This window comes from Oncorhynchus masou, chromosome 30, assembly GCF_036934945.1.
Source record: "Oncorhynchus masou masou isolate Uvic2021 chromosome 30, UVic_Omas_1.1, whole genome shotgun sequence".
NCBI lineage: Eukaryota > Metazoa > Chordata > Actinopteri > Salmoniformes > Salmonidae > Oncorhynchus > Oncorhynchus masou.
In genome coordinates this window covers 59,874,750-59,902,460 of record NC_088241.1, presented here as the reverse complement: position 1 = coordinate 59,902,460, position 27,711 = coordinate 59,874,750, and the positions used below count along the sequence as shown (strand labels likewise).

Below are 27,711 nucleotides of genomic sequence, written 5' to 3'. Positions count from 1 at the left end.
ATCGTCATGCAATCTTTTCTCAAAGATTGTGTTTATGTTGAGAAATGTGCCTATTTTCCTCAATGACTTAATGTGACAATTCCAAAGATATACGACATTACAGCAAGTTAATTATCTCACATCTCGGAAAAGATTTGTAATGTTCTTGTTGCCGGAATTTGTGCTGTTTTTGAGCTAGACTCCCATTTACTCCTTGAAGAGCCCTCCTTGTCCCAGAATCGCCCAGAATGCACCGTGCAGCCATTTCCCATCTCCTCAAAAGTCTGTTAGACTCCATCGATCTGCCGATTGTAGACTCCTTAATTGAAGTTTAAGGCAATTTTACAGCTAACTAGTTACATTACATGCTGATAAACATTTGTTAGCTAGCTACCTAGCATTCCAGCCAGCCCAGCCAGAGCAAGAGTAGCCCTGTGTGCTTTTGGTGCCTGTGGATATGGGGCATTGTGGATTTGGTCGTCGACTTGAGCTGCAACAGATTCCCACAACGATTTTCAATGTTGCTACCAACCTTATTATAACGCCAAAATTAATCATTTGTTCACAAAAATATTGTTCTCACATATAAATGCTATTTAACAATGTAAATTCAAGAAATAATATATGCAATTTTATCCAAAGCGACTTAGCCATGCGTGCATACTTTTTACGTATGGGTGGTGCCTGCCAACACACTGACACTGACTCAACTCCAGCCACTTTAATAATGGGAATTGATGGGAAATGATGTAAATATATCACTAGCCACTTTAAACAATGCTACCTTATGTAATGTTACTTACCCTACATTATTCATCTCATATGCATACGTATATACTGTACTCTATATCATCGACTGCATCCTTATGTAATACATGTATCACTAGCCACTTTAACTATGCCACTTTGTTTACATACTCATCTCATATGTATATACTGTACTCGATACCATCTACTGTATCTTGCCTATGCTGCTCTGTACCATCACTCATTCATATATCCTTATGTACATATTCTTTATCCCCTTACACTGTGTATAAGACAGTAGTTTAGGAATTGTTAGTTAGATTACTTGTTGGTTATTACTGCATTGTCAGAACTAGAAGCACAAGCATTTCACTACACTCGCATTAACATCTGCTAACCATGTGTATGTGACAAATAAATTTGATTTGATTTTTGATTTGGCATGCAAGTGCCTTGCTCTACCATCTGAGCCAAATAGGGCCACAGTGATGGTTGGAATGAGTGGTTTTGGGTGGATTTTTCCTTGAACAAATCACACCTTACAAGCACTTACTCTGTGTGAAATAATACAGTAGTGGTTGACATGATTTTTAAATGGCTACCCCTTCCTCTGTCCCCCATAAATGCAACATCTGTAAGGTCCCTCAATCGAGAATTGCATTTCAAGCACCGATCCAACTACAATGACCTGGGAGCTTTTCCGAAAGCCTCATGAAGAAGGGCAGTGATTGGTAGATGGGTAACAATAACAAATCCAACATTGAATATCACTTTAAGCATGGTCAAGTTAATAATTATGCTGTGGATGATGTATTAAACCACCCAGACAAATCAGAAGCAGTTGTCCTTTTGAACTGAGCTGCAGGACAGGAATGAAACTTCTCAGGGATGTTACCATGAGGCTATTGGTAATTTTAAAACAGCTACGAAGTTCAATGTCTGTGATGAGAGAGAACTGAGGATGGATCAACATTGTGGTGACTCCTAAATGACAGAGTTAAAATAATACAAATATAAATATAAATAAAGATTCTAAAACGTGCATCTTGTATGAAAACAAGGCACAAAGCAGGGCTCTCCAACCCTGTTCCTAGAGAGCTACCGTCCTATAGGTTCACCCCAACCCTGTTCCTGGAGAGCTACCGTCCTATAGGTTCACCCCAACCCTGTTCCTGGAGAGCTACCGTCCTATAGGTTCACCCCAACCCTGTTCCTGGAGAGCTACCGTCCTATAGGTTCACCCCAACCCTGTTCCTGGAGACCCCTGCAACTAAAGCAATACTGCAACAACAAAAATCAGCAAAAGAATACACTTGATGTCCTAAATGCAAAGCCTTATGTTTGGGGCAAATCACATTTTTTTTTAGTTGACTGCCTCCTTAATTTCAAGCTTGGTGGTGGCTGCATCATGGTATTGATATGCTTGACATCGACAAATACTGGAGTTTTTCAGTTTAAAAATTAACAGGATGGAGCTAAGGCACCATCCTAGAGGTTTACCTGTTGCTGTCTTTACACCAGAGGAATTGACCTTTCAGCAGGACAATAACCTACAGCACAAGGCCAAATATACACTGGTGTTGCTTACCAAGAAGACTGTGAATGTTCCTGGCCAAGATATAGTTTTGATTTAAATCTGCTTGAAAATCAATGGCAAGACTTGAAAATTGCTGTCAAGTCATGATCCCCAACATCTTGACAGAGATTTGAAAAGAATAATGGGCAAATTTTCCACACTCCAGGTGTGCATGCCTATTCGAGTTCCCCGAGAAGACTCACAGCTGTAATCAATGCCAATGTATTGACTCAGGGAGCTGAATCTAAAAAATAGTTGTTGCATAAATATTCAGCTCCCTGATGAGTCAATGCGTGTTAGAAACACCTTTGACATCGATTTCAGCTGTGAAGCTTCTTGGGAAGTTTGTTTTATGTTCAAGTATTTTGTGTAGATTGTTGACCAATCAATTTTAATCCCACTTTATAACAATCAAACATGAAGAAATCCCAGGGGTCTGAATACTTTTGCAAGGCACTGTATATCAATGCTTTTCATTCCTTACCCATCGTCAAAGCTTTAAGGTGAATGAGGCCTATTGAAAAAGTGATTGGAAAAAGAGAAAGGTCTTTTAAACTCCCTCCCTGTACCACACACACATAGTTAAATATCAATTTCAGAGAAATGTCATGCAAAATATGCTCGTTCTAAAACACCATGAGGATCCAGATCCCTAAATTAGTTCACCATATCTGGCTGTGATTGGGAATCCCATAGGGCGGCGCACAATTGGCCCAGCGTCATCCGGTTTTGGCCTGGGTAGGCCGTCATTGTAAATAAATAAGAATTTGTTCTTAACTGACTTGCTTACTTAAATAAAGGTTCAATTAAAAAATGTAAAAAAATAAATGAAAAACCACAATCTGTTCTCCTGCATTGGCACCCTGAAATATCTATATTTTATTTGTATTATCTGAAACCTAATTTGCGTTAGTAGTTGCACCTGGAAGGATGCACGACTGCACTGAGACAGTGTTATCTTATGGACTTTTACATTATTCTTGCTTAATAAATCCTGCATTTACCCCAGTCAACTGTTATCAGGGCCCATTGAAAAACATTTCCTGTTCTTTTATGGCGGACACATGCAGGAAATGCAACATCAGGGACAGATTGTGCACAATCAATGCAGCTCTCTCGGTCATACTTCCTTCTGTTGACCAAAGTGTATTTTTAAAAGGCCTCACTGTCCTTGGTCACTGTGGGTTCATTAGAGGGGGCTGTAGGATCACTGGGCATGGCCAGGGAGTGACACTGCTGCTACCAATCTCAAGGTTCTCTGCCCATTAGCAGTGCTAATGTAGTTGAAAGAGGCAGCCCATGTTCTATGTAAATTGTTTTTCAGGAAGCACAGCAAAAAACATCTACAAAGTGTTTAGTTACAGAAAATAGCAGGAGCATGACTTGTTATGTCGCAAATAGCCTAACCCTGGCTGGAAAGGATAGTCACTGTAGACCTGGCACAGTGAGGGAGAGGTTGGCATCCTGTGAAGATGGATGGTGGGGCCAGTGGCTCTGCTCCCTCCCTGGCCAGTGCCCCACGACACAGGTGCCGCCCCTAAGCCGTGGACACCTGCCAGGCTGGGGAGCCAGCCGTCCCAGAATTCCACAGGGCACCGCTCTTAAGAGAGAGGGAAAAGAGGACGCTTCTGTCTTGTAGCTGTTGGGTCTCCTTTTTACTGTGTTAGTTACCTCATATGTGGATAGTTTGAAATGCAAATGTTGTATGGATGTTGAGTGTGGCTCTAAATATCATAGTAATTGTATTAAGGCCCTCCTTCGTTATACATTACCTGCAACAGTAATTGGCATATACCATTATTTAAAGTTTAATTGAACCCATTTAAGAGCAAGACAAATCAGTTCATTGCCATATTCCTAAATGGATTTCAAAATGCAATGTTGTGCTGGAACAGTTGAGTTTCAAGAAGGGTTTGACTTTTTTTGCTGTTTATTCCTCGTTCATCATGAATAGCTGATGAATGGGATTAAGTGCATCACAGTTGCTCTCTATTGCAGTGTCCACTATATAGTAAAGATGATTAGGCTCATAAAGGTAATCATGACTGTTCTTCTTCATGAGGGGCCTTTCATTGGGAAACATCCGTGTTCCCTGACCGTATTTACACTGGCGGTTCGTATTGAAATGAGTTGCCAAAACTCAATTATCAGATGCCCCCCTTAGGCAAACACTCCCCATCCTGGCCCCGCGCTCTGGCTATTCATCACTGGGTCTTAAACATATCCCATTTCCAATAAGCACAACTTCAATTTACAAAGTACTTTGCATGTGAAGGTTAATCAATAAATGGACAAACAACACATCCTGGTTACAAGAGCAGAGCGCTGGGGCACCAGCCTGAATCAGTCATCTGTGCACGGCAAAATGGAAAGAGAACAACCCATCTGATTCTAAACATAATACGCTCATCAACGGAATCCCATGGGCAACGAAGTGTGTGTGTGTCTGTGTACACGTTTGCATGAGTGCATGCAAGGTTATAGCAGCGTTCGTTTGTCATGGCAGAGTATCATTTGAATCCATGAATTGTTATTGATTTGTGTACTTCCTAATATAGTAAATGAAGCTTAGAGATTAAAGTTGTGTGTTGGAATATAAAGTGCATTCTGAAACTATTCAGACCCCTTGACTTTTACCACATTTTGTTAGGTTACAGCCTTATTCTAAAATGTACTTTTTTCCCCCTCATCAGTCTCCACACACTACCCCATAATGACATCACACTACCCCATAATGACATCACACTACCCCATGATGACAAAGCAAAAACAGTTTTTTAGAAATGTTTGCTAATTTATTCAAAATAAAAAAACTGATGACATTTACATCAGTATTCAGACCCTTTACTTAGTACTTTGTTGAAGCACCTTTAGCAGTGATTACAGCCTTAAGTATTCTTGGGTATGACGCTAAAGGCTTGGCACACCTGTATTTGGGGAGTTTCTCCCATTTCTCTCTGCAGATCCTCTGTCGCTGCACAGCTATTTTCAGGTCTCTCCATAGATGTTTGATCTGGTTCTCGTCCGGGTTCTGGCTGGGCCACTCAAGGACATTCAGACTTGTTCCAAAGCCACTCCTGTGTTATCTTTACTGTGTGCTTCGGGTTGTTGTCCTTTTGGAAGGTGAACCTTCGCCCCAGTCTGAGAACCTGTTCCTGTTCATATTTTCCTCGATCCTGACCTCCCAGTCCCTGCCGCTGAAAAACATCCCCACGGCATGATGCTGCCCCCACCACGCTTCACCGTAGGGATGGTACCAGGTTTCTTCTCCCCTGATTGCTCAGTTTGACTGGGCAGCCAGCTCTAGAAAGAGTCTTGGTAGTTCCAAACTTCTTCCATTTAAGAATGATGGAGGTGTTATTAAGGACCTTTTTAAAGCTGCAGAAATGTTTTGGTACCTTTCCCCAGATCTGTGCCTCGACACAATCCTGTCTCAGAGATCTATGGACAATTCCTTTGACCTCATGGCTTGGTTTTTGCTCTGACTACCGCTGTCAACTGTGGGAACTTATATACACAGGTGTGAGCTCAATTTTGTATCTCGTAGCAAAGAGTCTGAATACTTATATAAGGTATTTCAACCTATTTTTTTTTTTCATTTCTAAAAATCTATTTTCACTTTGTAATTATGGGGTAATGTATGTAGATTGATGAGAGGGAAAAAATACCATTTACTCCATTTTAGAATAATGCTGTAAAGTAACAAAATGTGGAAAAGGTCCAGGGGTTTGAATACTTTCTGAAGGCCCTGTATGATAGACATTGAATCAGTCTGCCTTGTAGGACATGGGCCTTTCATAGCAAGACCTAAAGTACTCTGATTTGTCAGTAATCCTTGGTCAGGTTGTGATGCTAGACATAATTCGTGAGCTCTGAGGTTTTAGATTCTGTCAGGTGTATCTTCTATATACTCATCTAGATGTAATTTCTGGAGATTGAAAAAAATTATATTGTTGTGCATGGGCGGACTGGCCACCTGGCATTTTGGGCAAATGCCAGATGGGCTGAAACATTTCTAGCCAGTCTATCTGTGTGGGTTATGCTTAAAAGGATTATCTGGCTAATACTGGGGGCCTAAAGGAAACAAGGAAAAAAATAGTTGGGTGTGTTAGAAATTCCAGAACCGATTTCTGGTCCCAGTCCGCCCCTACTATAATGCAGTTTGCCCTCACGTAGCTCCTTAAATTGGGAGACAGGCTGGCATGTACTCTGAGACAATTGTTTAGCTGTCAGACACTCTGTCCTTTAGTCTCAAGATCCCGCTCTTCATTAGAATAAACTCTTCTCCCAGTCCCCATGCTTCTTTTATGCAAGTGCATGGCGTCCTCAATGATATTGCATGGCCAAACGTTAATGATTAAAATCCAAGTTTTCTAATCCTTTCCCCCGTCGACGGGGCATTGATCCGTTCTCCGAGAGCCTCCCATGTAGAAAAATCTCATTACCAATCTCGCTGACTCGTAGGGAGCTGTTTACACGCCATAACAATTCCGCTGGAGTGGAACCAACAAGACAATTGCGCTGAGCTGTTGCGGCCTGACCAATATTTCATCTTCGCATCGCTCTCTCTCTCTCGCTGCCTCAGCCCCACCCCACCCACTTGCACTGATCCACTCACTAACACGTTTAACCTCTTAAGTCATGTATCCTGCTAAAATATTTAAGGGCTGGTGTGAATGTGGCTCGATAGCTAGCGCCGCGCTCTTGCCCCTCCCTTTTCCCACCATATAATGCCTCTTTAAACATGCATTAGCACAGTGCTTGTTCCATTAACCTGAAATTAAGGCCACGAATATGCACTTGTTCATATCCCTTCCTTCCTTCCACCGAGAAGGCCGCATCGCCGCACTTAGTCCATAATCCATTCAGTAGAGGATTCATAGCTAATTCATCCCTTAAAGAAAGGAAAACAAAAATATATATAGTTTAGTTGCTTGTCATCCCACCAGAAAGTGATTGATTGTACGATCATTTGTGGGAGTAGAGAAAATTGGATTCGTCCTATCGGTGTTTGACTCTTTCATTTTCAATGGTCATTCTTCTCTCTCCCATGTCAAAAGCTCAATGAGGGGAAAAAAAGAGCTCATGAACATCAACTGACGAGGTCGATACCCGCTCATAATGGGAGCTGGAAATGGCAAAGTAAAAAAACAATCATCTTGCACTCGCTCTCTCTCTCTTTCTTTCACACGCTCTCCTTCTCTAACACACACACACACACACACACACACTCCATAGAAATAGAAAACATTATGGTTTTTTGTATGACTGCAAAGCTCTGATCTTTATGGAAATTACCCTCTGGTTGCTTTTAAAGTGTTTGCGTGTTAATTGGCCCTGAACCTGGCATTGTAGAGGAGAACAGTATCCCCTGCTGAGTGTCTTTTAGACAACACTAAAACAATCCGGCCCTGGTGTGCTTCTAAAATAGTTGGCAAATGATGTGATGTTATCAGTGCCTCCATTGCGTGTGGATTGGGATACTGTAAATAAGTAAGCTGATGGAGTTGGTGAAAATATAGGCTTGCTGATGTTTTTCACTACTGGTACGAATGGCAAGGGTCATATAGTATGTCTCACCGCTCGCTGCCTGAGGTGTGTTAGGTTTATGTCCAAAGTGAGACTCGCTGTGTGATTCCTGCATTAGTTTGATGCTTTTAAAAATATTTATACCTCATGTTTTCCAAAATTCAGAAGAAACTGAAACTTGTAGTCTTCTTACCAACGCAACTGGTTCAGTTTGAGCCTCCTTTAACCTACTATTCTCACTCTCAGGCGAGATGGTGAGGATACCGATTTAATGTAATGACCGGTGTCAGGCCGTCGAGTAGCACTAGACTGACAGTGGATTCCTCCCTTTCTCACCACACTGGTGATTTCCCCCTTGGCGGACGCTCAGGCGCCTATCGCCCACCGTCTCTCTACCCACTGCTGTGTATCTCGTGATAAGGCCACGGCTCTCCGGCAAACCTTGAGCACCAAGGGTAAAGTCATCTGTGTCGGTTAGAGATTTTCATCAGCCAGTGCAACAATACAAATGATGCCAGTGGAGTTCCTGATTGGGTGACAGAATACTTGTAGCAGACATATCGCCAACAGATAGCCTCCTTCATTTCCAAGGCTGAAAAAGACAGTTTTATAACTCTGAGGGACAGGAACGGCACATGCCAGGTGTGTAATGTTCTTCCCATGCCAATTCCATTAGTTAGAATGCAGGCATAATGGCTTTCTAAAAAAGGCCAATCTTTTTTTTTCAAATTTCTCACACGGTTGGTGCCACTAAACTCTCAAGTGTATCGAGAGCTTAGCAACTGGATTCAGTTCCAGACCACCTGGCAGTAGAGGAGGCTGATACCTGAGATCATAATTCACACACACACACACACACACACACACAGCACAAGGTTTTTACAAGAATCATGAATGGATGGAGCATTATAAGTGACGCAAAGTTGAGTGAAATCTGGAAGTGTGTTAACTTGCTCTCATGCAACTTTAAAACTCCAAATACTGTTAAGTTGAGCTAACTGAAGATACTTGTATAGTCAGAATATTTTATTTCATGCCACCTGGAAATACAGGTTGGTGAATAATTGATCATAACAAAATACCTAAACATTATTAGCAGTAAAACAACTTATTTTAACACATGGCATTCCTATATCAGCACAAGCAGTGTGGTGCAGGTGAGTCTTGTAGAAACAGAGATGGAATATTCCAGAACACTTTATATTCTAGGACCCCATATCACTTCAGATGACCTTGAGCACCCCATAGTCTTTCTCAGAGGGAGTCTCAACTTTTGTCTATGAAATTCAAATGGCGTAGCATTGCCTCCTTGTCTCGTCTGTTTATTTTCCCCCTGGAATATGACAGCTCTGAAAATAAAACTTATATCAAAAGAGAGAGATAAAGGACAACATGAAAGGGGCAAACAATCCCTTGAAAGTGCTCTGTTGTTTCAGTAGTTGTTTCAATGCAACCAGGAAGAGCAATGTGCCTCCACTTATGAAAGGGTGTTCCTCTTTTCTATTGGTCTTGTGAACAAATATATGAAGTGAGTTGGAAAGGAAAGAAATTGTGCTTCTGATCATGGCACAGGAGTTATGCTAATGACAGGCATATATACCTGTTGGCAAGACACCAAACGGAAGGCTAACATGCAGCTTAACGCTATGCTCTGAAGGCACATTAGAGAGGACTCTATTAATTAAAAGGCATAGTTTAGATATCATGTCAAGGATTGGTGATGGATGTTTATTTACGAGTTATGAAAGACTGAATCCGTTGAGGGAGCAGCGTTTTTCTGACAAGGCTGTCAAGAAAATGATGCACTAGACCACTTTCCTAAACTGTATCTACAAACACCATTTTGTCGTTTTTATCTTGGCAATGAACTTGCCAACATACTTTATAATGACCCAGCTCCATACACTTCATTCTTCCTGTGTACTAACAACCAGCAACCATGCGAGAAACATTGGAATATGAAATTAATTGGGAGAAATCGTTGACGCCGGTGATCTGGTGGCCATGGGAACCGGTGCTGTGCCTCGAGCTTGGTCGTTATCATTGTCAGATGTACTGGTGTGTTCATCGCCAGAGGCGACAGAGGTGTCATCTGAGTTTTTGAGGTCAAGAGTGTAGCGTGGCATTGGGAATGGATTTGGGTTTTGGTTGTGGCCTGGGTGTTGGATGATGTCTGTCATCAGAAGATATCATATCTGTGTGTTTGGTAGAAGCAACAGGGAGCATATGAGCCAGCTCGAGTGTAGTAGTGAGTATGTATAGCCAGAAGTCTGATTGAACCGATTTACAAGGGACTTTTGGTGAGCAGTGAGCTCTCATACCCATGAAATGACTAAACGGACGTTGATGCCAACTATGAGCCCAGTGGTATAAAGATCTCTAATGGAGAGGGGGAACTGCCAATTCCAAAAAAGATTACCCCGCACCCCACTACAGTTTTTATCAACCTTCAACACAATCCCAGAGACTGCCTGAGTTGTCTGGGCTCCTTAACACAATCCCAGAGACTGCCTGAGTTGTCTGGGCTCCTTAACACAATCCCACAGACTGCCTGGGTTGTCTGGGCTCCTTAACACAATCCCAGAGACTGCCTGAGTTGTCTGGGCTCCTTAACACAATCCCAGAGACTGCCTGAGTTGTCTGGGCTCCTTAACACAATCCCAGAGACTGCCTGAGTTGTCTGGGCTCCTTAACACAATCCCAGAGACTGCCTGAGTTGTCTGGGCTCCTTAACACAATCCCAGAGACTGCCTGAGTTGTCTGGGCTCCTTAACACAATTCCATCATTATTATGGAATATCAAATTACCCCTCTCGTAGCTGCAGGCCATAGGCAAGATTTGCTTGGGAAATGAGAGGGTAGGGTGCACATTTAACATCCTGATCTGCAATTTAATCTGAAATTAAGTGGGAAAAGGCGCACTTTAGTACACAAGAATGGACACGGCACAGGAGGGCACCCTCTATCTCATTAATACTACAGCCAGGGAGAGGTAGGTACAATCTTTGAATCATAGTTTGATGTGTAATTATATAGAGGCCGGCGGATGACCCTGGCGCGCGGGACTGATCTTAGATGACAAGCTGGAGCGACAACTACAGTAAAACTTGTTGCATATATAGAGCTCTTCAACGTGTCTTTTGTTCACCACTTCTAGGTTGAAGGCCTCAGATCCTTCCGAGCATTGCAAACAGTAGGAAGAGGTTGAATTTTAAGGCCACTGCTCTGTTTTAAATTGGACTAAATATACATAAACAACGTTCTTTGTCCCAACGTGGTCCTCCAATTATCACCAGACATCCATTCAAAGCAAACTGTTCTTGTTTTGCCAACCCTTTCGCCATCATAGGAATTTAGAATTTTTGAAAATGTTCAACAACGGCCCTCAACCCCAAAAGTGGTGTGGTCAAGGGCGTCCATTTGTTGCTACTGGATTTGTCCATGGTGTACCCTTCACTACCTCCAGACTGTATCGATTCCTCCCACTCCTCCTTCCGCTCTGTGCTCCAGCCCTGGAAGGCCAATGCTGGAGCACAAATGGACTAATGAGAGTCCTGCCGATGAGACTCTGAAGCCCTATGTACTGGGCACTTCAACGTTGCCATGGCAGAGAGCGTTCTACAGGCTTTAATGGAAGTGGGGAAGGAAGGCCAAGGACAAAGTGGTCCCTTCCCTGTTCTCTTCTCCACTCAGGATCAATGAGCCTGGGATCTCTATGAACCCCCCCTAAATCCTTCACTATCCCCATCGTCTAGGCTTTTAGGGCATGACGGGGGCCGTTAGCGACTGAACCTTCAGTAAAGAAAGCAGAGTTTCAGAAAAATATATAAATAGAAGTAATGGAGCTGTATACATTAGTGACACTTGAGACTTTCAGATTTGCCACGGTGCTGTTTGGGCATACTGCACTTAGTGAAGAGAATTTCAATGAGAATTCTGATTCATTGTTGGTGGGCCATACATTCCACTCCTACACTCTATCTCCCTGTTAGTTTTGTACATCATGCTTATTTTTAGAAAGAAACAACAATCTGCATATACACAGTAGCTACTGTAGAGAGAAATATAGACTCAGCTCAGGAATACCAGTTTGTGTAGATAATGAACACCTAGTAGACGAGCCAGAACAATGGCAGAGAGTCTTTTGCAGTAAAACAAACACCACACTCCGCTTTTTGCCCATTAAAAAAAGTTTTGAAACGGCCGTTTAAATGAGCTGAGGAAACAAGGGGTGAAGAGAAGATAAAGGGGATAAGAAGATGTCCGCCTCAGTCATAACAACAGTTAATGAATAACCACAACGTGACATTAATAGAACCTCTCCCATCTCCGGCAACCCATACTGACTAGTGACTCAGTCATAGATATAGAAGGAATAGAATGGGAATCCCCATTCAAGTTGTCATGGTTAGAGGTTCCAAGCCCGTTCTATTGATTGTATGACTGAGTCCCATCCTGGCAACCCATGCTGACTAGTGAGAGGTTCTCTTAATGTTACGTTGTGGTTATTCATTAACTGTTGTTCTGACTGAGGCAGACATCTTATCCCCTTTATCTTCTCTTCCCCCCTGTTTCCTTTGTCATGGTCTTGTTATGAAGTATACAGGCTGTGTTAACGAATCAACGAACCTTTATTTAGTGTTGCCATAATCACGTCAGTGGTGAAGTGGGAGACTTGGATACAGTAATTAACCTACAGTATGTGCTTTGTTCAGGTCACATTTTCCTGTTTCTGAAATAAACAGCTGGCCAGGTTATCTTCTACAAACACGTAGCCTGCTGATTAGTCCATACGTAAATCATTGAAAGCAGCACCTATTTTACTGTATCTACCTGCAACTGTCAAATATGTGTTCATGACATGGCCGTTCAGAAACTGTGTGCACTGGATTACCTCCCCTAATACCCCGTCTAATTCATATTTAGGGCATAAATAACTGTCATGATTTAGCAGTGCATCTCATGCTCATTTAAAACGGTTTGAATCGGTGACATCTTAAATGCACTTGATTACTAGTCAAGTTTATTCAAGTCATTTATAGGTAATAGTGTGTTTAGTAGTTTCACTGACTAACCCTCCTCTCCCCCCCCCTAGGCTCAGCCTTCATGATGGTCAACACCAGCGGACGTTCCTCGGGCCAGAAGGCCCAGCTGCTCATGCCCCAGCTCAAAGAGAACGACACCCACTGCCTCATCTTCCAGTACTACGTGGCGGGCCAGCGCGAGGGCGCCAACCCGGGCCAGCTCAACATCTACATTAAGGAGAACAACAGTCCGCTGGGCATCCCCGTGTGGAACGCCTCCGGCCCCGCCTACCCCACCTGGCGCCAGGTGGAGCTGGCTGTCAGCACCTTCTGGCCCAACTTCTACCAGGTGAGATGGGGTGGGGGTTAGTAAGATGGGGGTTAGTAAGGTGGGGCTGGGGGGGTTAGTAAGGTGGGGCTGGGGGTTAGTAAGGTGGGGGATGGGGGTTAGTAAGGTGGGGATGGGGGTTAGTAAGGTGGGGTGGGGGGTTAGTAAGGTGGGGGCAGGGTTAGTAAGGTGGGGATGGGGGTTAGTAAGGTGGGGGTTAGTAAGATGGGGGATGGGGGTTAGTAAGGTGGGGATGGGGTTTAGTAAGATGGGGATGGGGGTTAGTAGGGTGGGGGTTAGTAAGGTGGGGATGGGGGGTTAGTAAGGTGGGGATGGGGGTTAGTAAGGTGGGGGTTAGTAAGATGGGGATGGGGGTTAGTAAGATGGGGATGGGGGTTAGTAAGATGGGGCTGGGGGTTAGTAAGATGGGGCTGGGGGTTAGTAAGGTGGGGATGGGGGTTAGTAAGATGGGGGGTGAGGGTTACTAAGATGGGGATGGGGGTTAGTAAGATGGGGATGGGGGTTAGTAAGGTGGGGATGGGGGTTAGTAAGGTGGGGATGGGGGTTAGTAAGGTGGGGATGGGGGGTTAGTAAGATGGGGATGGGGTTTAGTAAGATGGGGATGGGGGTTAGTAAGATGGGGATGGGGGTTAGTAAGGTGGGGGGATGGGGGTTAGTAAGATGTGGGGGGTTAGTAAGGTGGGGATTGGGGGTTAGTAAGATGGGGCTGGGGGTTAATAAGATGGGGATGGGGATTAGTAAGGTGGGGCTGGGGGTTAGTAAGGTGGGGGGGTTAGTAAGATGGGGGTGGGGTTAGTAAGATGGGGATGGGGGTTAGTAAGATGGGGATGGGGGTTAGCAAGGTGGGGATGGGGGTTAGTAAGGTGGGGATGGGGGGTTAGTAAGGTGGGGGTTGGGGGTTAGTAAGATGGGGCTGGGGGTTAGTAAGGTGGGGATGTGGGTTAATAAGATGGGGATGGGGGTTAGTAAGGTGGGGATGGGGGGGGGGTTAGTAAGGTGGGGGTGGGGGTTAGTAAGGTGGGGGTGGGGGTTAGTAAGATGGGGGGGGTGGGGGTTAGTAAGATGGGGGTGGGGTTAGTAAGATGGGGATGGGGGGGTTAGTAAGATGGGGATGGGGTGGGGTTAGTAAGGTGGGGATGGGGGTTAGTAAGATGGGGGTGGGGGTTAGTAAGATGGGGATGGGGGTTAGTAAGATGGGGTGGGGGTTAGTAAGATGGGGGTGGGGGTTAGTAAGATGGGGGTGGGGGTTAGTAAGATGGGGATGGGGGTTAGTAAGATGGGGTGGGGGTTAGTAAGATGGGGATGGGGGTTAGTAAGATGGGGATGGGGATTAGTAAGATGGGGATGGGGGTTAGTAAGGTGGGGGTGGGGGTTAGTAAGATGGGGATGGGGGTTAGTAAGATGGGGATGGGGGGTTAGTAAGATGGGGATGGGGGTTAGTAAGATGGGGATGGGGGATGGGGGTTAGTAAGATGGGGATGGGGGGTTAGTAAGATGGGGGTGGGGGTTAGTAAGATGGGGGTGGGGGTTAGTAAGATGGGGGTTATGGGGTGGGGTTAGTAAGATGGGGATGGGTGGGGTTAGTAAGATGGGGATGGGGGTTAGTAAGATGGGGGTGGGGGTTAGTATGTTGGGGGTGGGGGTTGGTAAGGTGGGGGTTAGTAAGATGGGGATGGGGGGTTAGCAAGATGGGGATGGGGGTTAGTAAGGTGGGGGTGGGGGTTAGTAAGATGGGGATGGGGTGAGGTTTAGTAAGATGGGGGTGGGGGTTAGTAAGATGGGGATGGGGTGGGGGGTTAGTAAGGTGGGGGTGGGGGTTAGTAAGGTGGGGGGGGGGTTAGTAAGATGGGGATGGGGGTTAGCAAGATGGGGGTTAGTAAGATGGGGATGGGGTTAGCAAGGTGGGGATGGGGGGTTAGTAAGATGGGGATGGGGGGTTAGTAAGTTGGGGGTGGGGGTTAGTAAGATGGGGATGGGGGGTTAGTAAGATGGGGATGGGGTGGTGTTTAGTAAGATGGGGAAGGGGTGGGGGTTTAGTAAGGTGGGGGTGGGGGTTAGTAAGACTGGGGATGGGTGTTAGTAAGATGGGGATGGGGTGGCGGGGGTTAGTAAGGTGGGGGTGGGGGTTAGTTGGGGGTGTGGGGTTATTAATGGGGATGGGGTGGGGGTTAGTAAGATGGGGGTGGGGGTTAGTAAGGTGGGGATGGGGGTGGGGGTTAGTAAGGTGGGGGTGGAGGTTAGTAAGATGGGGATGGGGTGGGGGGGTTAGTAAGATGGGGATGTGGTGGGGTTAGTAAGGTGGGGGTGGGTGTTAGTAAGATGGGGATGGGGTGGGGTTTAGTAAGATGGGGGGGTGGGGTTTAGTAAGGTGGGGGTGGGGGTTAGTAAGATGGGGGTGGGGTGGGGGGTTAGATGGGGATGGGGTGGGGTTTGTAAGATGGGGGTGGGGGGTTTTGTAAGATGGGGATGGGGTGGGGGTTTAGTAAGGTGGGGGGGTGGGTGTTAATAAGGTGGGGATGGGGTGGGTGTTAGTAAGGGGGGAATGGGGTGGGGGTTAGTAAGGTGGGGATGGGGTGGGTGTTAGTAAGGTGGGGATGGGGTGGGTGTTAGTAAGGTGGGGATGGGGTGGGTGTTTGTAAGATGGGGTGGGGGTTTGTAAGATGGGGATGGGGTGGGGGTTAGTAAGGTGGGGATGGGGTGGGGGTTTGTAAGATGGGGATGGGGTGGGGTTTAGTAAGGTGGGGGTGGGGGTTAATAAGGTGGGGATGGGGTGGGTGTTACTAAGATGGGAATGGGGTGGGGGGTTAGTAAGATGGGGATGGGGTGGGTGTTTAGTAAGATGGGGATGGGGTAGGGTTTATGGGGGATGGGGTGTTAGTAAGATGGGGATGGGGTTTAGGATGGGGTAGGGTTTGTAAGATGGGGATGGGGGGGTTTAGTAAGATGGGGTAGGGTTTGTAAGATGGGGATGGGTGGGGTTTAGTAAGATGGGATGGGGTGGGGGTTAGTAAGATGGGGATGGGGTGGGGTTTAGTAAGATGGGGATGGGGTGGGGTTTAGTAAGATGGGGATGGGGTAGGGTTTAGTAAGATGGGGATGGGGTGGGGTTTAGTAAGATGGGGATGGGGTGGGGTTTAGTAAGATGGGGATGGGGTGGGGTTTAGTAAGATGGGGATGGGGTAGGGTTTAGTAAGATGGGGTAGGGTTTAGTAAGATGGGGATGGGGTAGGGTTTAGTAAGATGGGATGGGGTGGGGTTTAGTAAGATGGGGATGGGGTGGGGTTTAGTAAGATGGGGATGGGGTGGGGTTTAGTAAGATGGGGATGGGGTGGGTTTAGTAAGATGGGGATGGGGTGGGGTTTAGTAAGATGGGGATGGGGTGGGGGTTAGTAAGATGGGGATGGGGTGGGGGTTTAGTAAGATGGGGATGGGGTGGGGTTTAGTAAGATGGGGTAGGGGTTAGTAAGATGGGGATGGGGTGGGGGTTAGTAAAATGGGGATGGGGTGGGGATTAGGGTGATGGGGATTAGTGGGGATGGGGTGGGGGTTTGTAAGATGGGGATGGGGTGGGGTGGTTTGTAAGATGGGGTAGGGTTTAGTAAAATGGGGATGGGGGGTTTAGTAAAATGGGGATGGGGTAGGGATTAGTAAGATGGGGATGGGGTGGGGTGGGGATTAGTAAAATGGGGATGGGGTAGGGTTTATAAAATGGGGTGGGGTGGGGATTAGTAAAATGGGGATGGGGTGGGGATTTAAGTGGGGATGGGGTGGGGTATGGGGATGGGGTGGGGATTGTAAAATGGGGATGGGGTGGGGTTTGTAAAATGGGGATGGGGTGGGGGTTTGTAAAATGGGGATGGGGTGGGGGTTTGTAAAATGGGGATGGGGTGGGTGTTTGTAAAATGGGGATGGGGTGGGGTTAGGGGGATTTTAGTAAAATGGGGATGGGGTGGGGATTTAGTAAGATGGGGATGATGAGGGGGATGGGTTTAGTAAAATGGGGATGGGGTGGGTTTAGTAAGATGGGGATGGGGTAGGGTTTAGTAAAATTGGGATGGGGTGGGGTTTAGTAAAATGGGGATGGGGTGGGGATTAGTAAAATGGGGATAGGGTGGGGTTTAGTAAAATGGGGATGGGGTGGGGATTAGTAAAATGGGGATGGGTTGGGGTGGGGATTAGTAAAATGGGGATGTGGTGGGGATTAGTAAAATGGGGATGGGGTGGGGTTTAGTAAAATGGGGATGGGGTGGGGATTAGTAAAATGGGGATGGGGTGGGGATTAGTAAGATGGGGATGGGGTAGGGGTTAGTAGGATGGGGCTATAGAAAGGGCACATAGAACAGGGGGTATGGTTGTCTTTAAGTGCCCTACTGTTCAGGAAATGTAATGTTTTGTTCAAGTCAAAGTCATGTTGTACTGTGGCCAGGTAGGAAATGGTAGACAGTGTTGTTTTCCTCTGGGCGGCTGTACATCCAGACTGGTGTAACTAATGTAGAGGTAATGTGGGTGGAGATGAGAACCCATCAGACATGTTCCCAGCGAGAGATCCATTTTTAAACACCGCCCATTAGCATGACATAATAATATTCAACTTTGCCAGAGTTCATGTGTTGTCATTGCAGCTCTATGGCAGTACAGGTCTCTGGAGGTCAAACCACTTTCTAGCATCACTCTCAGGCTGCAGAGCTGCGGATTTCCTGCCCAGGAAATTACCGCTCACACCAAATGTTTGGTTTCCTCCCACGCAGGGTCACAGACATACGCGCCTGTGCAGGGTCACAGACATACGCGCGCGCAGGGTCACAGACATACGTGCGTGCAGGGTCACAGACATACGTGCGTGCAGGGTCACAGACGCAGGGTCAGCATTGCCAGTGCTGACACAATGGAAACAAGCAGGTCTGTGAGGTTTGCCCTAGAGAGACTGATGGGGATGAGGGATAAATCCATCTCCACGTTTCCCCAGAGAAATCACCTCCATCTGTTCCACAGAGGCACTGGGCAGGAGGAGACTCTCTCTCTACACTGAGCAGAATTTGCGAGGAATGCAAAATTGTGACTTGTTGATACCCTCTCAGATTAACAATGGAAAAGCGTCCTCTTCAAAGCTCTATACCTAATGACAATGTAGAAAGTAATTATGGGGTTTCTGTAATTGCACAGTATATTTAAGTGATTATCAAAATGAAAACCACCTGAAATACAGAACCTACTTTGTTACTTATTTGTAATTACAGCGTATGGTTTTCTCTCCACTCCGTTTACACTGCCAGTCCATCAGCACAGGTCTTGTTACATAGCAATGTTTGGTTCGCTCTTGAGAAACGTTTAATTGATAACGCCTTGCATTTCGAATATGGTAATTTCCTTCTTCAGCCCGTCATACTATGATCTTAATCCTGACATTTTGCTCTGTTCATCTCTGTCTGCTCTGTTATTCCAATTCCATTTTAAGACACAATCACAATCACCAGGTGAACTGTAAAGGAACACTGGCATCATAGCATCATTATTTAATCAGGGAGGCTGGGAGGGCACTAGGGAGGGAGGTTGGGCGCTAGGGAGGGAGGGCGGAGGTTGGGCGCAAGTGAGGGAGAGGGAGGGTGAGAGAGCCAGGAGGGTCATCTCTTCTACGTCTGTTATTATGCATGAGATCAGCCTTTTGTTCTTAGGAAGTTTTAACAACTTACTGACAACACATTTTGTAAAAGATGTAGAGAATCTGATGTTCCACAAAGGATGCCATGTAGTAAAGTAATAAACACGAACAACAGAGGAGCGCTACTCACTTTAGATTACGCATTATGCAAAAGAAAAGCAAACTTAGTTCTCCAGCACCCACTAACCACATGAACGTTGTCATGGCTCATTGAGCTCATTAACGAGATGCAGCTAATGTAGGAGATGAACGAAAGCACGAGGGGACGAGGGGAAGGGCAGGAGGGGGAGGGGTGTTCGGGGTCCGCCGGGGTCGAGCAGGTTGCTTAGCATCACCACGGCGACAAACATTAACAACCTGAGGTTTAATTACCTCTGCGGCACGTCGTGACATTTCACACTGGTGTTTACTTTTCATTTCCTTTTAGAAAATTAGGCACCTCGTAAAGGCATGATTATGCGCTAGTAAAGGCAAAATTAGGCCCTCGTAAAGGCAAAATTAGGCCCTCGTAAAGGCAAAATTAGGCCCTCGTAAAGGCAAAATTAGGCCCTCGTAAAGGCAAAATTAGGCCCTCGTAAAGGCAAAATTAGGCCCTCGTAAAGGCATAATTAGGCCCTCGTAAAGGCATAATTAGCAGCCGAGGCATCTGCCGGTGCTCAAAAGGAAGCGAGAGAGAGGAGGAGAGGGATGGAAGTCTATTAAAACCCATTTGAATGGTTTTAATAAAGGCATCTTGTTTGGCCTCAGCTCAACAATGTTATCTTGTGGCTAATGACTCATTTTCATCCTCCTTGTCTGCGGTGCATTGGGACTAGTGTGTTTGGGTCCTCCATGGTAACACACAGAAAAGGCCATTTTTAAGCAGGTTACATTGGACTAGGTATGGTTCCTCAACAATACATCCTACTTCAGCTAATGTGGTAGGCTTGAGGAATGGAGTAAAGATCATTTCGGCATCCAGTTCTGGGCTTTGGACATCAGACTGATATGAGGTGTGCATGCACACAGCTATGAGGCCTTGGCCTGTGTCCAAAATGCTTCCCTATTCCCTACTTTTGACCAGGACCCTATATGGGGAATAGGGTGCTGTTTTGATGCTGTCTACCTCATTGTGTCTGCTTTATTGAAGGAGTTTGAACATAATCATGGGTGGAATGGGAGCTGGATGTAAAACATAGCGCGTTGCAATCTCCTCTAAATTGATTTGTCCTTGGGACGTAATCTGCTTCGATCACAAATCACATTTTATTTGTCAAATGCTTCATAAACAACAGGTGTAGACTAACAGTGATGCTTTCTTACGGGCCCTTTTCCAACAATGCACAGATAAAGATGAAGTAATAGTAGCAGAAATAGTGGCACTAGGAATAAATACACAGTGAATGATGAATAACAGGGAATGTAAGCCCCCCCTTTGATCTGTTTAAAGTACAAGGAAACACATTTTATTTGATCGATTTCATTTGACACTCTTGCCTCTGTCTACCCAGACATTTTGTTTTGGTTTGGGTGTTCTTGCATCTACTGACCTCCTATCTGGGCCCCACATAGTTCTGTTATCTTAAGTGTTTGTTTTCGCTGTTCGGAAACTTTGAACACTGTGACTTCCATGGTTGGGGGCTTTTCAGTCTTGATCTTAACTAGACGCTTGCCACCCATAGCCAACGGACCTATTGTCTCGCTTGACCTCATTTCTGTCTTCTGTGACCGAGTCAAGTCAGATACTCAGAGTTGACTTAGTGGCCGCGCTTCATACCAGGAAGTTGTTCCCTTCTGCCCTTGTTCACTCCCCATCACTGAACAAAACAGGTCTTGATAGGTTAAGAACAATATGGCGACCTTAACTAGGCATCAGTATTCTTTATAGCTGTCCAGTTGTTCCACATTCGTGAAGGTGAGTGAAAAAGGGTGAAGGGGAGCGAACAACTTCATGGAATAAATCACAGCCATTGGCTGAGTGATAAAGAGTAGGGAGGAAGGATCACAGGAAAGAGGTCCTGCCGCTCTGCTTTTTGACCAATGGAAGGGCTCTGATGTATAGTAAACAAAGTGGGGTGGGCAGGGTGCCAGAACCCCTGCTCAGTGTGAACAGGAAGGCGGCCCATGTGTCTTTAACCAGCTGCATCCTGAGAGATAAGGGCCATGGGGGGGGCAGGGGGGTTGTAACCCAACAGCATTGGGGAAATAGAGGAGCAGACATCGCTCTACTGGGAAGTGGAGGAGCAGACATCGCTCTACTGGGAAGTGGAGGAGCAGACATCGCTCTACTGGGAAGTGGAGGAGCAGACATCGCTCTACTGGGAAATGGAGGAGCAGACATCGCTCTACTGGGAAGTGGAGGAGCAGACATCGCTGGGAAGTGGAGGAGCAGACATCGCTCTACTGGGAAGTGGAGGAGCAGACATCGCTCTACTGGGAAGTGGAGGAGCAGACATCGCTCTACTGGGAAGTGGAGGAGCAGACATCGCTCTACTGGGAAGTGGAGGAGCAGACATCGCTCTACTGGGAAGTGGAGGAGCAGACATCGCTCTACTGGGAAGTGGAGGAGCAGACATCGCTCTACTGGGAAGTGGAGGAGCAGACATCGCTCTACTGGGAAGTGGAGGAGCAGACATCGCTCTACTGGGAAGTGGAGGAGCAGACATCGCTCTACTGGGAAGTGGAGGAGCAGACATCGCTCTACTGGGAAGTGGAGGAGCAGACATCGCTCTACTGGGAAGTGGAGGAGCAGACATCGCTCTACTGGGAAGTGGAGGAGCAGACATCGCTCTACTGGGAAGTGGAGGAGCAGACATCGCTCTACTGGGAAGTGGAGGAGCAGACACCGCTCTACTGGGAAGTGGAGGAGCAGACACCGCTCTACTGGGAAGTGGAGGAGCAGACACCGCTCTACTGGGAAGTGGAGGAGCAGACACCGCTCTACTGGGAAGTGGAGGAGCAGACACCGCTCTACTGGGAAGTGGAGGAGCAGACACCGCTCTACTGGGAAGTGGAGGAGCAGACACCGCTCTACTGGGAAGTGGAGGAGCAGACACCGCTCTACTGGGAAGTGGAGGAGCAGACATCGCTCTACTGGGAAGTGGAGGAGCAGACATCGCTCTACTGGGAAGTGGAGGAGCAGACATCTCTACTGGGAAGTGGAGGAGCAGACACCGCTCTACTGGGAAGTGGAGGAGCAGACACCGTCTGGGAAGTGGAGGAGCAGACACCGCTCTACTGGGAAGTGGAGGAGCAGACACCGCTCTACTGGGAAGTGGAGGAGCAGACACCGCTCTACTGGGAAGTGGAGGAGCAGACACCGCTCTACTGGGAAGTGGAGGAGCAGACATGGGGAAGTGGAGGAGCAGACACCGCTCTACGCTCTACTGGGAAGTGGGGAAGTGGAGGAGCAGACATCGCTCTACTGGGAAGTGGAGGAGCAGACATCGCTCTACTGGGAAGTGGAGGAGCAGACATCGCTCTACTGGGAAGTGGAGGAGCAGACATCGCTCTACTGGGAAGTGGAGGAGCAGACATCGCTCTACTGGGAAGTGGAGGAGCAGACATCGCTCTACTGGGAAGTGGAGGAGCTACTGGGAAGTGGAGGAGACATCGCTCTACTGGGAAGTGGAGGAGCAGACATCGCTCTACTGGGAAGTGGAGGAGCAGACACCGCTCTACTGGGAAGTGGAGGAGCAGACACCGCTCTACTGGGAAGTGGAGGAGCAGACACCGCTCTGGGAAGTGGAGGAGCAGACATGGGGAAGTGGAGGAGCAGACACGCTCTACTGGGAAGTGGAGGAGCAGACACCGCTCTACTGGGAAGTGGAGGAGCAGACATCGCTCTACTGGGAAGTGGAGGAGCAGACATCGACTGGGAAGTGGAGGAGCAGACATCGCTCTACTGGGAAGTGGAGGAGCAGACATCGCTCTACTGGGAAGTGGAGGAGCAGACATCGCTCTACTGGGAAGTGGAGGAGCAGACATCGCTCTACTGGGAAGTGGAGGAGCAGACATCGCTCTACTGGGAAGTGGAGGAGCAGACATCGCTCTACTGGGAAGTGGAGGAGCAGACATCGCTCTACTGGGAAGTGGAGGAGCAGACATCGCTCTACTGGGAAGTGGAGGAGCAGACATCGCTCTACTGGGAAGTGGAGGAGCAGACATCGCTCTACTGGGAAGTGGAGGAGCAGACACCGCTCTACTGGGAAGTGGAGGAGCAGACACCGCTGGGAAGTGGAGGAGCAGACACCGCTCTACTGGGAAGTGGAGGAGCAGACACCGCTCTACTGGGAAGTGGAGGAGCAGACACCGCTCTACTGGGAAGTGGAGGAGCAGACACCGCTCTACTGGGAAGTGGAGGAGCAGACACCGCTCTACTGGGAAGTGGAGGAGCAGACATAATTTCAAATGGTTTAGGTCGTATCTTTATGATGTGTTCACCTTAACTCTTTCTCACACCAGTAGTGAAAACATGGTTGAACTCAGAATGAAACAGCACTGACAAAGAAGATCTTCTAAAGAGGAGGAGCTGGGAATCCAGCTGATAGAACATACCTCATAGCTAAACGCCTGCTGTCTGGAAGCCATGATTCAGGAATATAAATAGACCCAGTCATCATAGACGCAGGCCCCATTGTTTGAAAGTCCAAGGAAAAGGTCCAGGTAACAGTAACCCAATCCTCAGCCCCCTAACTCATGTCCCATGTTTGAAGGCTTCGTGTGGGCCGGGGCCCCATAAACTGTATTATTTCCCGCTTCTAACTCCTCCCTCACTCAACATACAGTGAATGGAAGCACAGGAGCCATCTCGGTCTGTTTTCCGTCTCATGGATTGAATAATGGTGGTGACTCTCTCCAACCGATACTCACACCCATCCAAAGCTTTTAAATCCACGATGGGGACTGTGTAGAGCGTTGGGAGGAAATGAGCCTTCTCTATGGCCAGTTTTCTAGATCACAGGAAATGCACTAGGGATGCTCTTTATGTTTGTGCCAACTACCAACCTCTCACGTCTCTTTCTCTCCTCCCCTCTGCAGATTGTCTTTGAGGCGGTGAGCACAGGACATCGAGGCCTACTGGCCATCAAGAGCATCATCTTGCAAGGCCACCAGTGCAGTAAGTCTCCACTGCTACGCACGCACGCACACAATGAATGTGTTATGTAGTCAAGTCCCATAACTCACTGGGTTGTCACTCTTCAGCCCCCCCCCCCTAATCTCTCGCTCCTCACTAGTTATATTGCTGTCACCTACCGACCCATGTCTTTGCTATATAGTGAACTCCAGTATTTTTCTGGGGAATATATTTCAAGCCCATCCTGTGACATGAATGAAGCCAGGATATACTACACAGCCCGTCATATGAAATGTGTTCCACTGAGACAAAGGCAAAAGGAGGGGAGGGAGCTTCCTGTCATTCTCCTGCTCTCCAGGAAAGACTCCCTGAGACACAATCCTCCCCCAGATTTGTCAAGTTCTGTGTGAGTATGCTAGACTAATTGCCTCGGATAGAACTCACAGATCTGCTTAGCCATGTAGCCAGGTGCTGAGGAAGACCCCTCTGTCCGAGGAAAAACCACTCCACAAAGAATGTGTGAGGATTCACTGCGTAGATCGGCCCTCACACCGCACACGTTATGTTGAATGAAGATATAAACACGCGAAAACATCTCACATTTTTCTGCATCACATTTCAGTTTTATATAGTTGTTTTATTAACAACGTCGCTGCGTAGAGTGGTGTGTGACTTTCCAAGGGCACTCAACAGATTACGTGTCAACAAAGAGAGGTACTTAGCCTCATGAGAACGTTGACTTCTTTTTGAGTTTGGCCCAGGTTCAGGTTTGTTTCCCAGTTGAAGCAGGGCAATACCATTAGCCCTCCGCTCCACAGATTGGGGGAGTGCTGAGCTGGGAGATATCAGGGCCGCCATTACTTCACAAGAGCTTTTTTAATTGCCTACCACAGAGTTCCGTGGCGTGTACTATAGTGTACCTCATCTCAGATATCAGAATCAAGGTCGTCGCCCGCCACGGCCCGCCCGCTTCGAACACGGAGAGACAAGGGGGAGCTAATTAAAAAGTCCTTTACATAATTTGATTAGCATGGACTTTCATCCTTGCGTTAGTGAGGTGGTGATCCAACTTCCATTAGACATTCAGATTGACCCAGATACGTCAGCTTTGTTGTTAGTTCAGCTGCCTGACTAAGGGGACAACCCCCCCCCTTATCTCTCACACACACACACACACACACACACACACACACACACACACACACACACACACACACACACACACACACACACACACACACACACACACACACACACTGTATCAACAAGGCTACAAGGAAGCATGTTGTGTTCCCTGTAATGGGAATTAGAAGAGGGAGAGGAGAGCAGTCATTGATAAAGTCTATCAAAATCAATCTAGTTTAGTTACAAGTTGCAGCAGACACCTCCAGCACAGAAGCAGAGAAGATGCCTAACCGGGCTTCTCTAAGCAGGCCGTTATGTTCTAATCTCACTGCACCAATGTTCTGTCAACAGATATGAATGCAATCCATAACATTCCGTAACAAGTTGTGGCCATCAACCCATACACAAATGAGTGTCACAGATAGAACCCTGGAAATCAGGTGCATTACAGAAAGGGAAACATGTCAATGTTTTGGATAGTTGCTGTAAACTGAATATGAACTTTATTCATCTTAAATTTCCCCATTACACCTCCAAAAACACAGGGTGCTCTGAATACAGGGGCGAGACAGACATTTGTTTATGCCCCCCCCCCCTGCTTTCGCATTTCCCCGCTATTGTTGCGTCCGTGAAAACTTTCTTCTAATATCCTTGAACTCTGGAGAGATACGACAGGTTTATACTTTCCCCGGCTTGAATATTTTCACCACGGCTTATTTTCATGCCTCCTGACCTCCTCTTGCCACTGTAATATCCTGATTGAAAATGCTGTCCCAGAGACTCCTGGGAAGAAGGTAAAACAAAATGTTTGATTGAATCTCGTCAGATTTCAGCCCGCGTGGCTCAAGCGATCAGACCAAGGTTAGGCCAACAGAGAAGAAATGTGATTTGTTTTTTTGTGGGATTAAAGGATAATAGGCTGTTTAGTTGAAAGGGGGATACAAGTCAGTTGTAACACTTAATGCATTCAACTGAAATGTGTCTTCCGCATTTAACCCAACCCCTCTGAATCAGAGAGGTGCGGGGGGCTGCCATAATCGAGATCCAAGTTTTCGTCACCCGTGGTTAACTGCCTTGCTCAGGGGCAGAATGACAGATTTCTATCTTGTAAGCTTGGGGATTCGATCCAGCAACCTTTCAGTTACTTGCCCAACTCTCTAACCACGCCCCTGTTTAGTATGACGATTTTTATTTATTTATTTGTAATAATGACAATTACAACAATACTGAATTAACACTTTTATTTTAACTTAATATAATACATCAGTAAAATCCATTTAGCCTCAAATAAATAATGAAACATGTTCAATTTGGTTTAAATAATGCAAAAACAAAGTGTTGGAGAAGAAAGTAAATGTGCAATATGTGCCATGTAAAAAAGCTAATGTTTAAGTTCCTTGCTCAGAACATGAGAACATATGAAAGCTGGTGGTTCCTTTTAACATGAGTCTTCAATATTCCCAGGTAAGAAGTTTTAGGTTGTAGTTATTATAGGACTATTTCTCTCTATACCATCTTTATTTCATATACCTTTTGACTATTGGATGTTCTTATAAGCACTTTAGTATTGCCAGTGTAACAGCGCTCACCCCGCTAACTAGCCAGCCATTTCACATCGGTTACACCAGCCTAATCTCAGGAGTTGAAAGGCTTGAAGTCATAAACAGCTCAATGCTTGAAGTACAGCAAAGAGCTGCTGGCAAAATGCACAAAAGTGCTGTTTGAATGAATGCTTACGAGCCTGCTGCTGCCTACCACCGCTCAGTCAGACTGCTCTATCAAATATCAAACCATAGACTTAATTATAACATAATAACACACAGAAATACGAGCCTTAGGTCATTAATATTGTAAAATACGGAAACTAATTTAGAAAACAAAACGTTTATTCTTTTCAGTGAAATACAGAACAGTTCCGTATTTTATCTAAGGGGTGGCATCCATAAGTCTAAATATTCCTGTTACATTGCACAACCTTCAATGTTATGTCATTTTTACGTAAAATTCTGGCAAATTTGTTCGCAACGAGCAAGGCAGCCCAAACTGTTGCATATACTCTGACACTGTTGCACAGAACGCAAGAGAAGTGACACAATTTCCCTAGTTTAATATTGCCTTCTAACCTGGATTTCTTTTAGCTAAATATGCAGGTTTAACAAAATATACTTCTGTGTATTGATTTTAAGAAAGGCATTGATGTTTAAGGTTAGGTACATTCGTGCAACGATTGTACTTTTTTCGAAAATGCGCTTTTGTTAAATCATCCCCCGTTTGGCAAAGTTGGCTGTCTTTGTTAGGAAGAAATAGTCTTCACACAGTTTTCAATGAGCCAGGTGGCCCAAACTACTGCATATACCCTGACTCTGTTGCACAGAACGCAAGAGAAGTGATACATTTTCCCTAGTTAAATTAAATTAATGTTTGCAGGCAATATTAACTAAATATGTAGGTTTTAAAATATATACTTGTGTATTGATTTTAAGAAAGGTGTTGATGTTTACGGTTAGGTACACATTGGTGCAACGACAGTGCTTTTCTCTCGAAAGCCCTTGTTAAATCACCCGTTTGGCGAAGTAGGCTATGATTCAATGACAAATTAACAGGCACCGCATCGATTGTATGCATCGCAGGACACGCTAGATAAACTAGTAATATCGTCAACCATGT

The 27,711-nt window shown here is 46.2% G+C and overlaps 1 protein-coding gene across 7 annotated transcripts in view; it reads left to right on the top strand.

Annotated features, from left to right (window-relative positions):
- The window catches only part of LOC135522887 (receptor-type tyrosine-protein phosphatase mu-like), a 313,769-nt gene that overhangs the window by 89,511 nt on the left and 196,547 nt on the right, over window positions 1-27,711 (top strand). For all 7 annotated transcript variants that reach the window (XM_064949557.1, XM_064949559.1, XM_064949554.1 and 4 more), the window contains exons 3-4: window positions 12,927-13,204; window positions 23,883-23,961. In XM_064949557.1, the coding sequence (XP_064805629.1) occupies window positions 12,927-13,204; window positions 23,883-23,961 (357 nt within the window). The remainder of the gene's footprint in view (window positions 1-12,926; window positions 13,205-23,882; window positions 23,962-27,711) is intronic.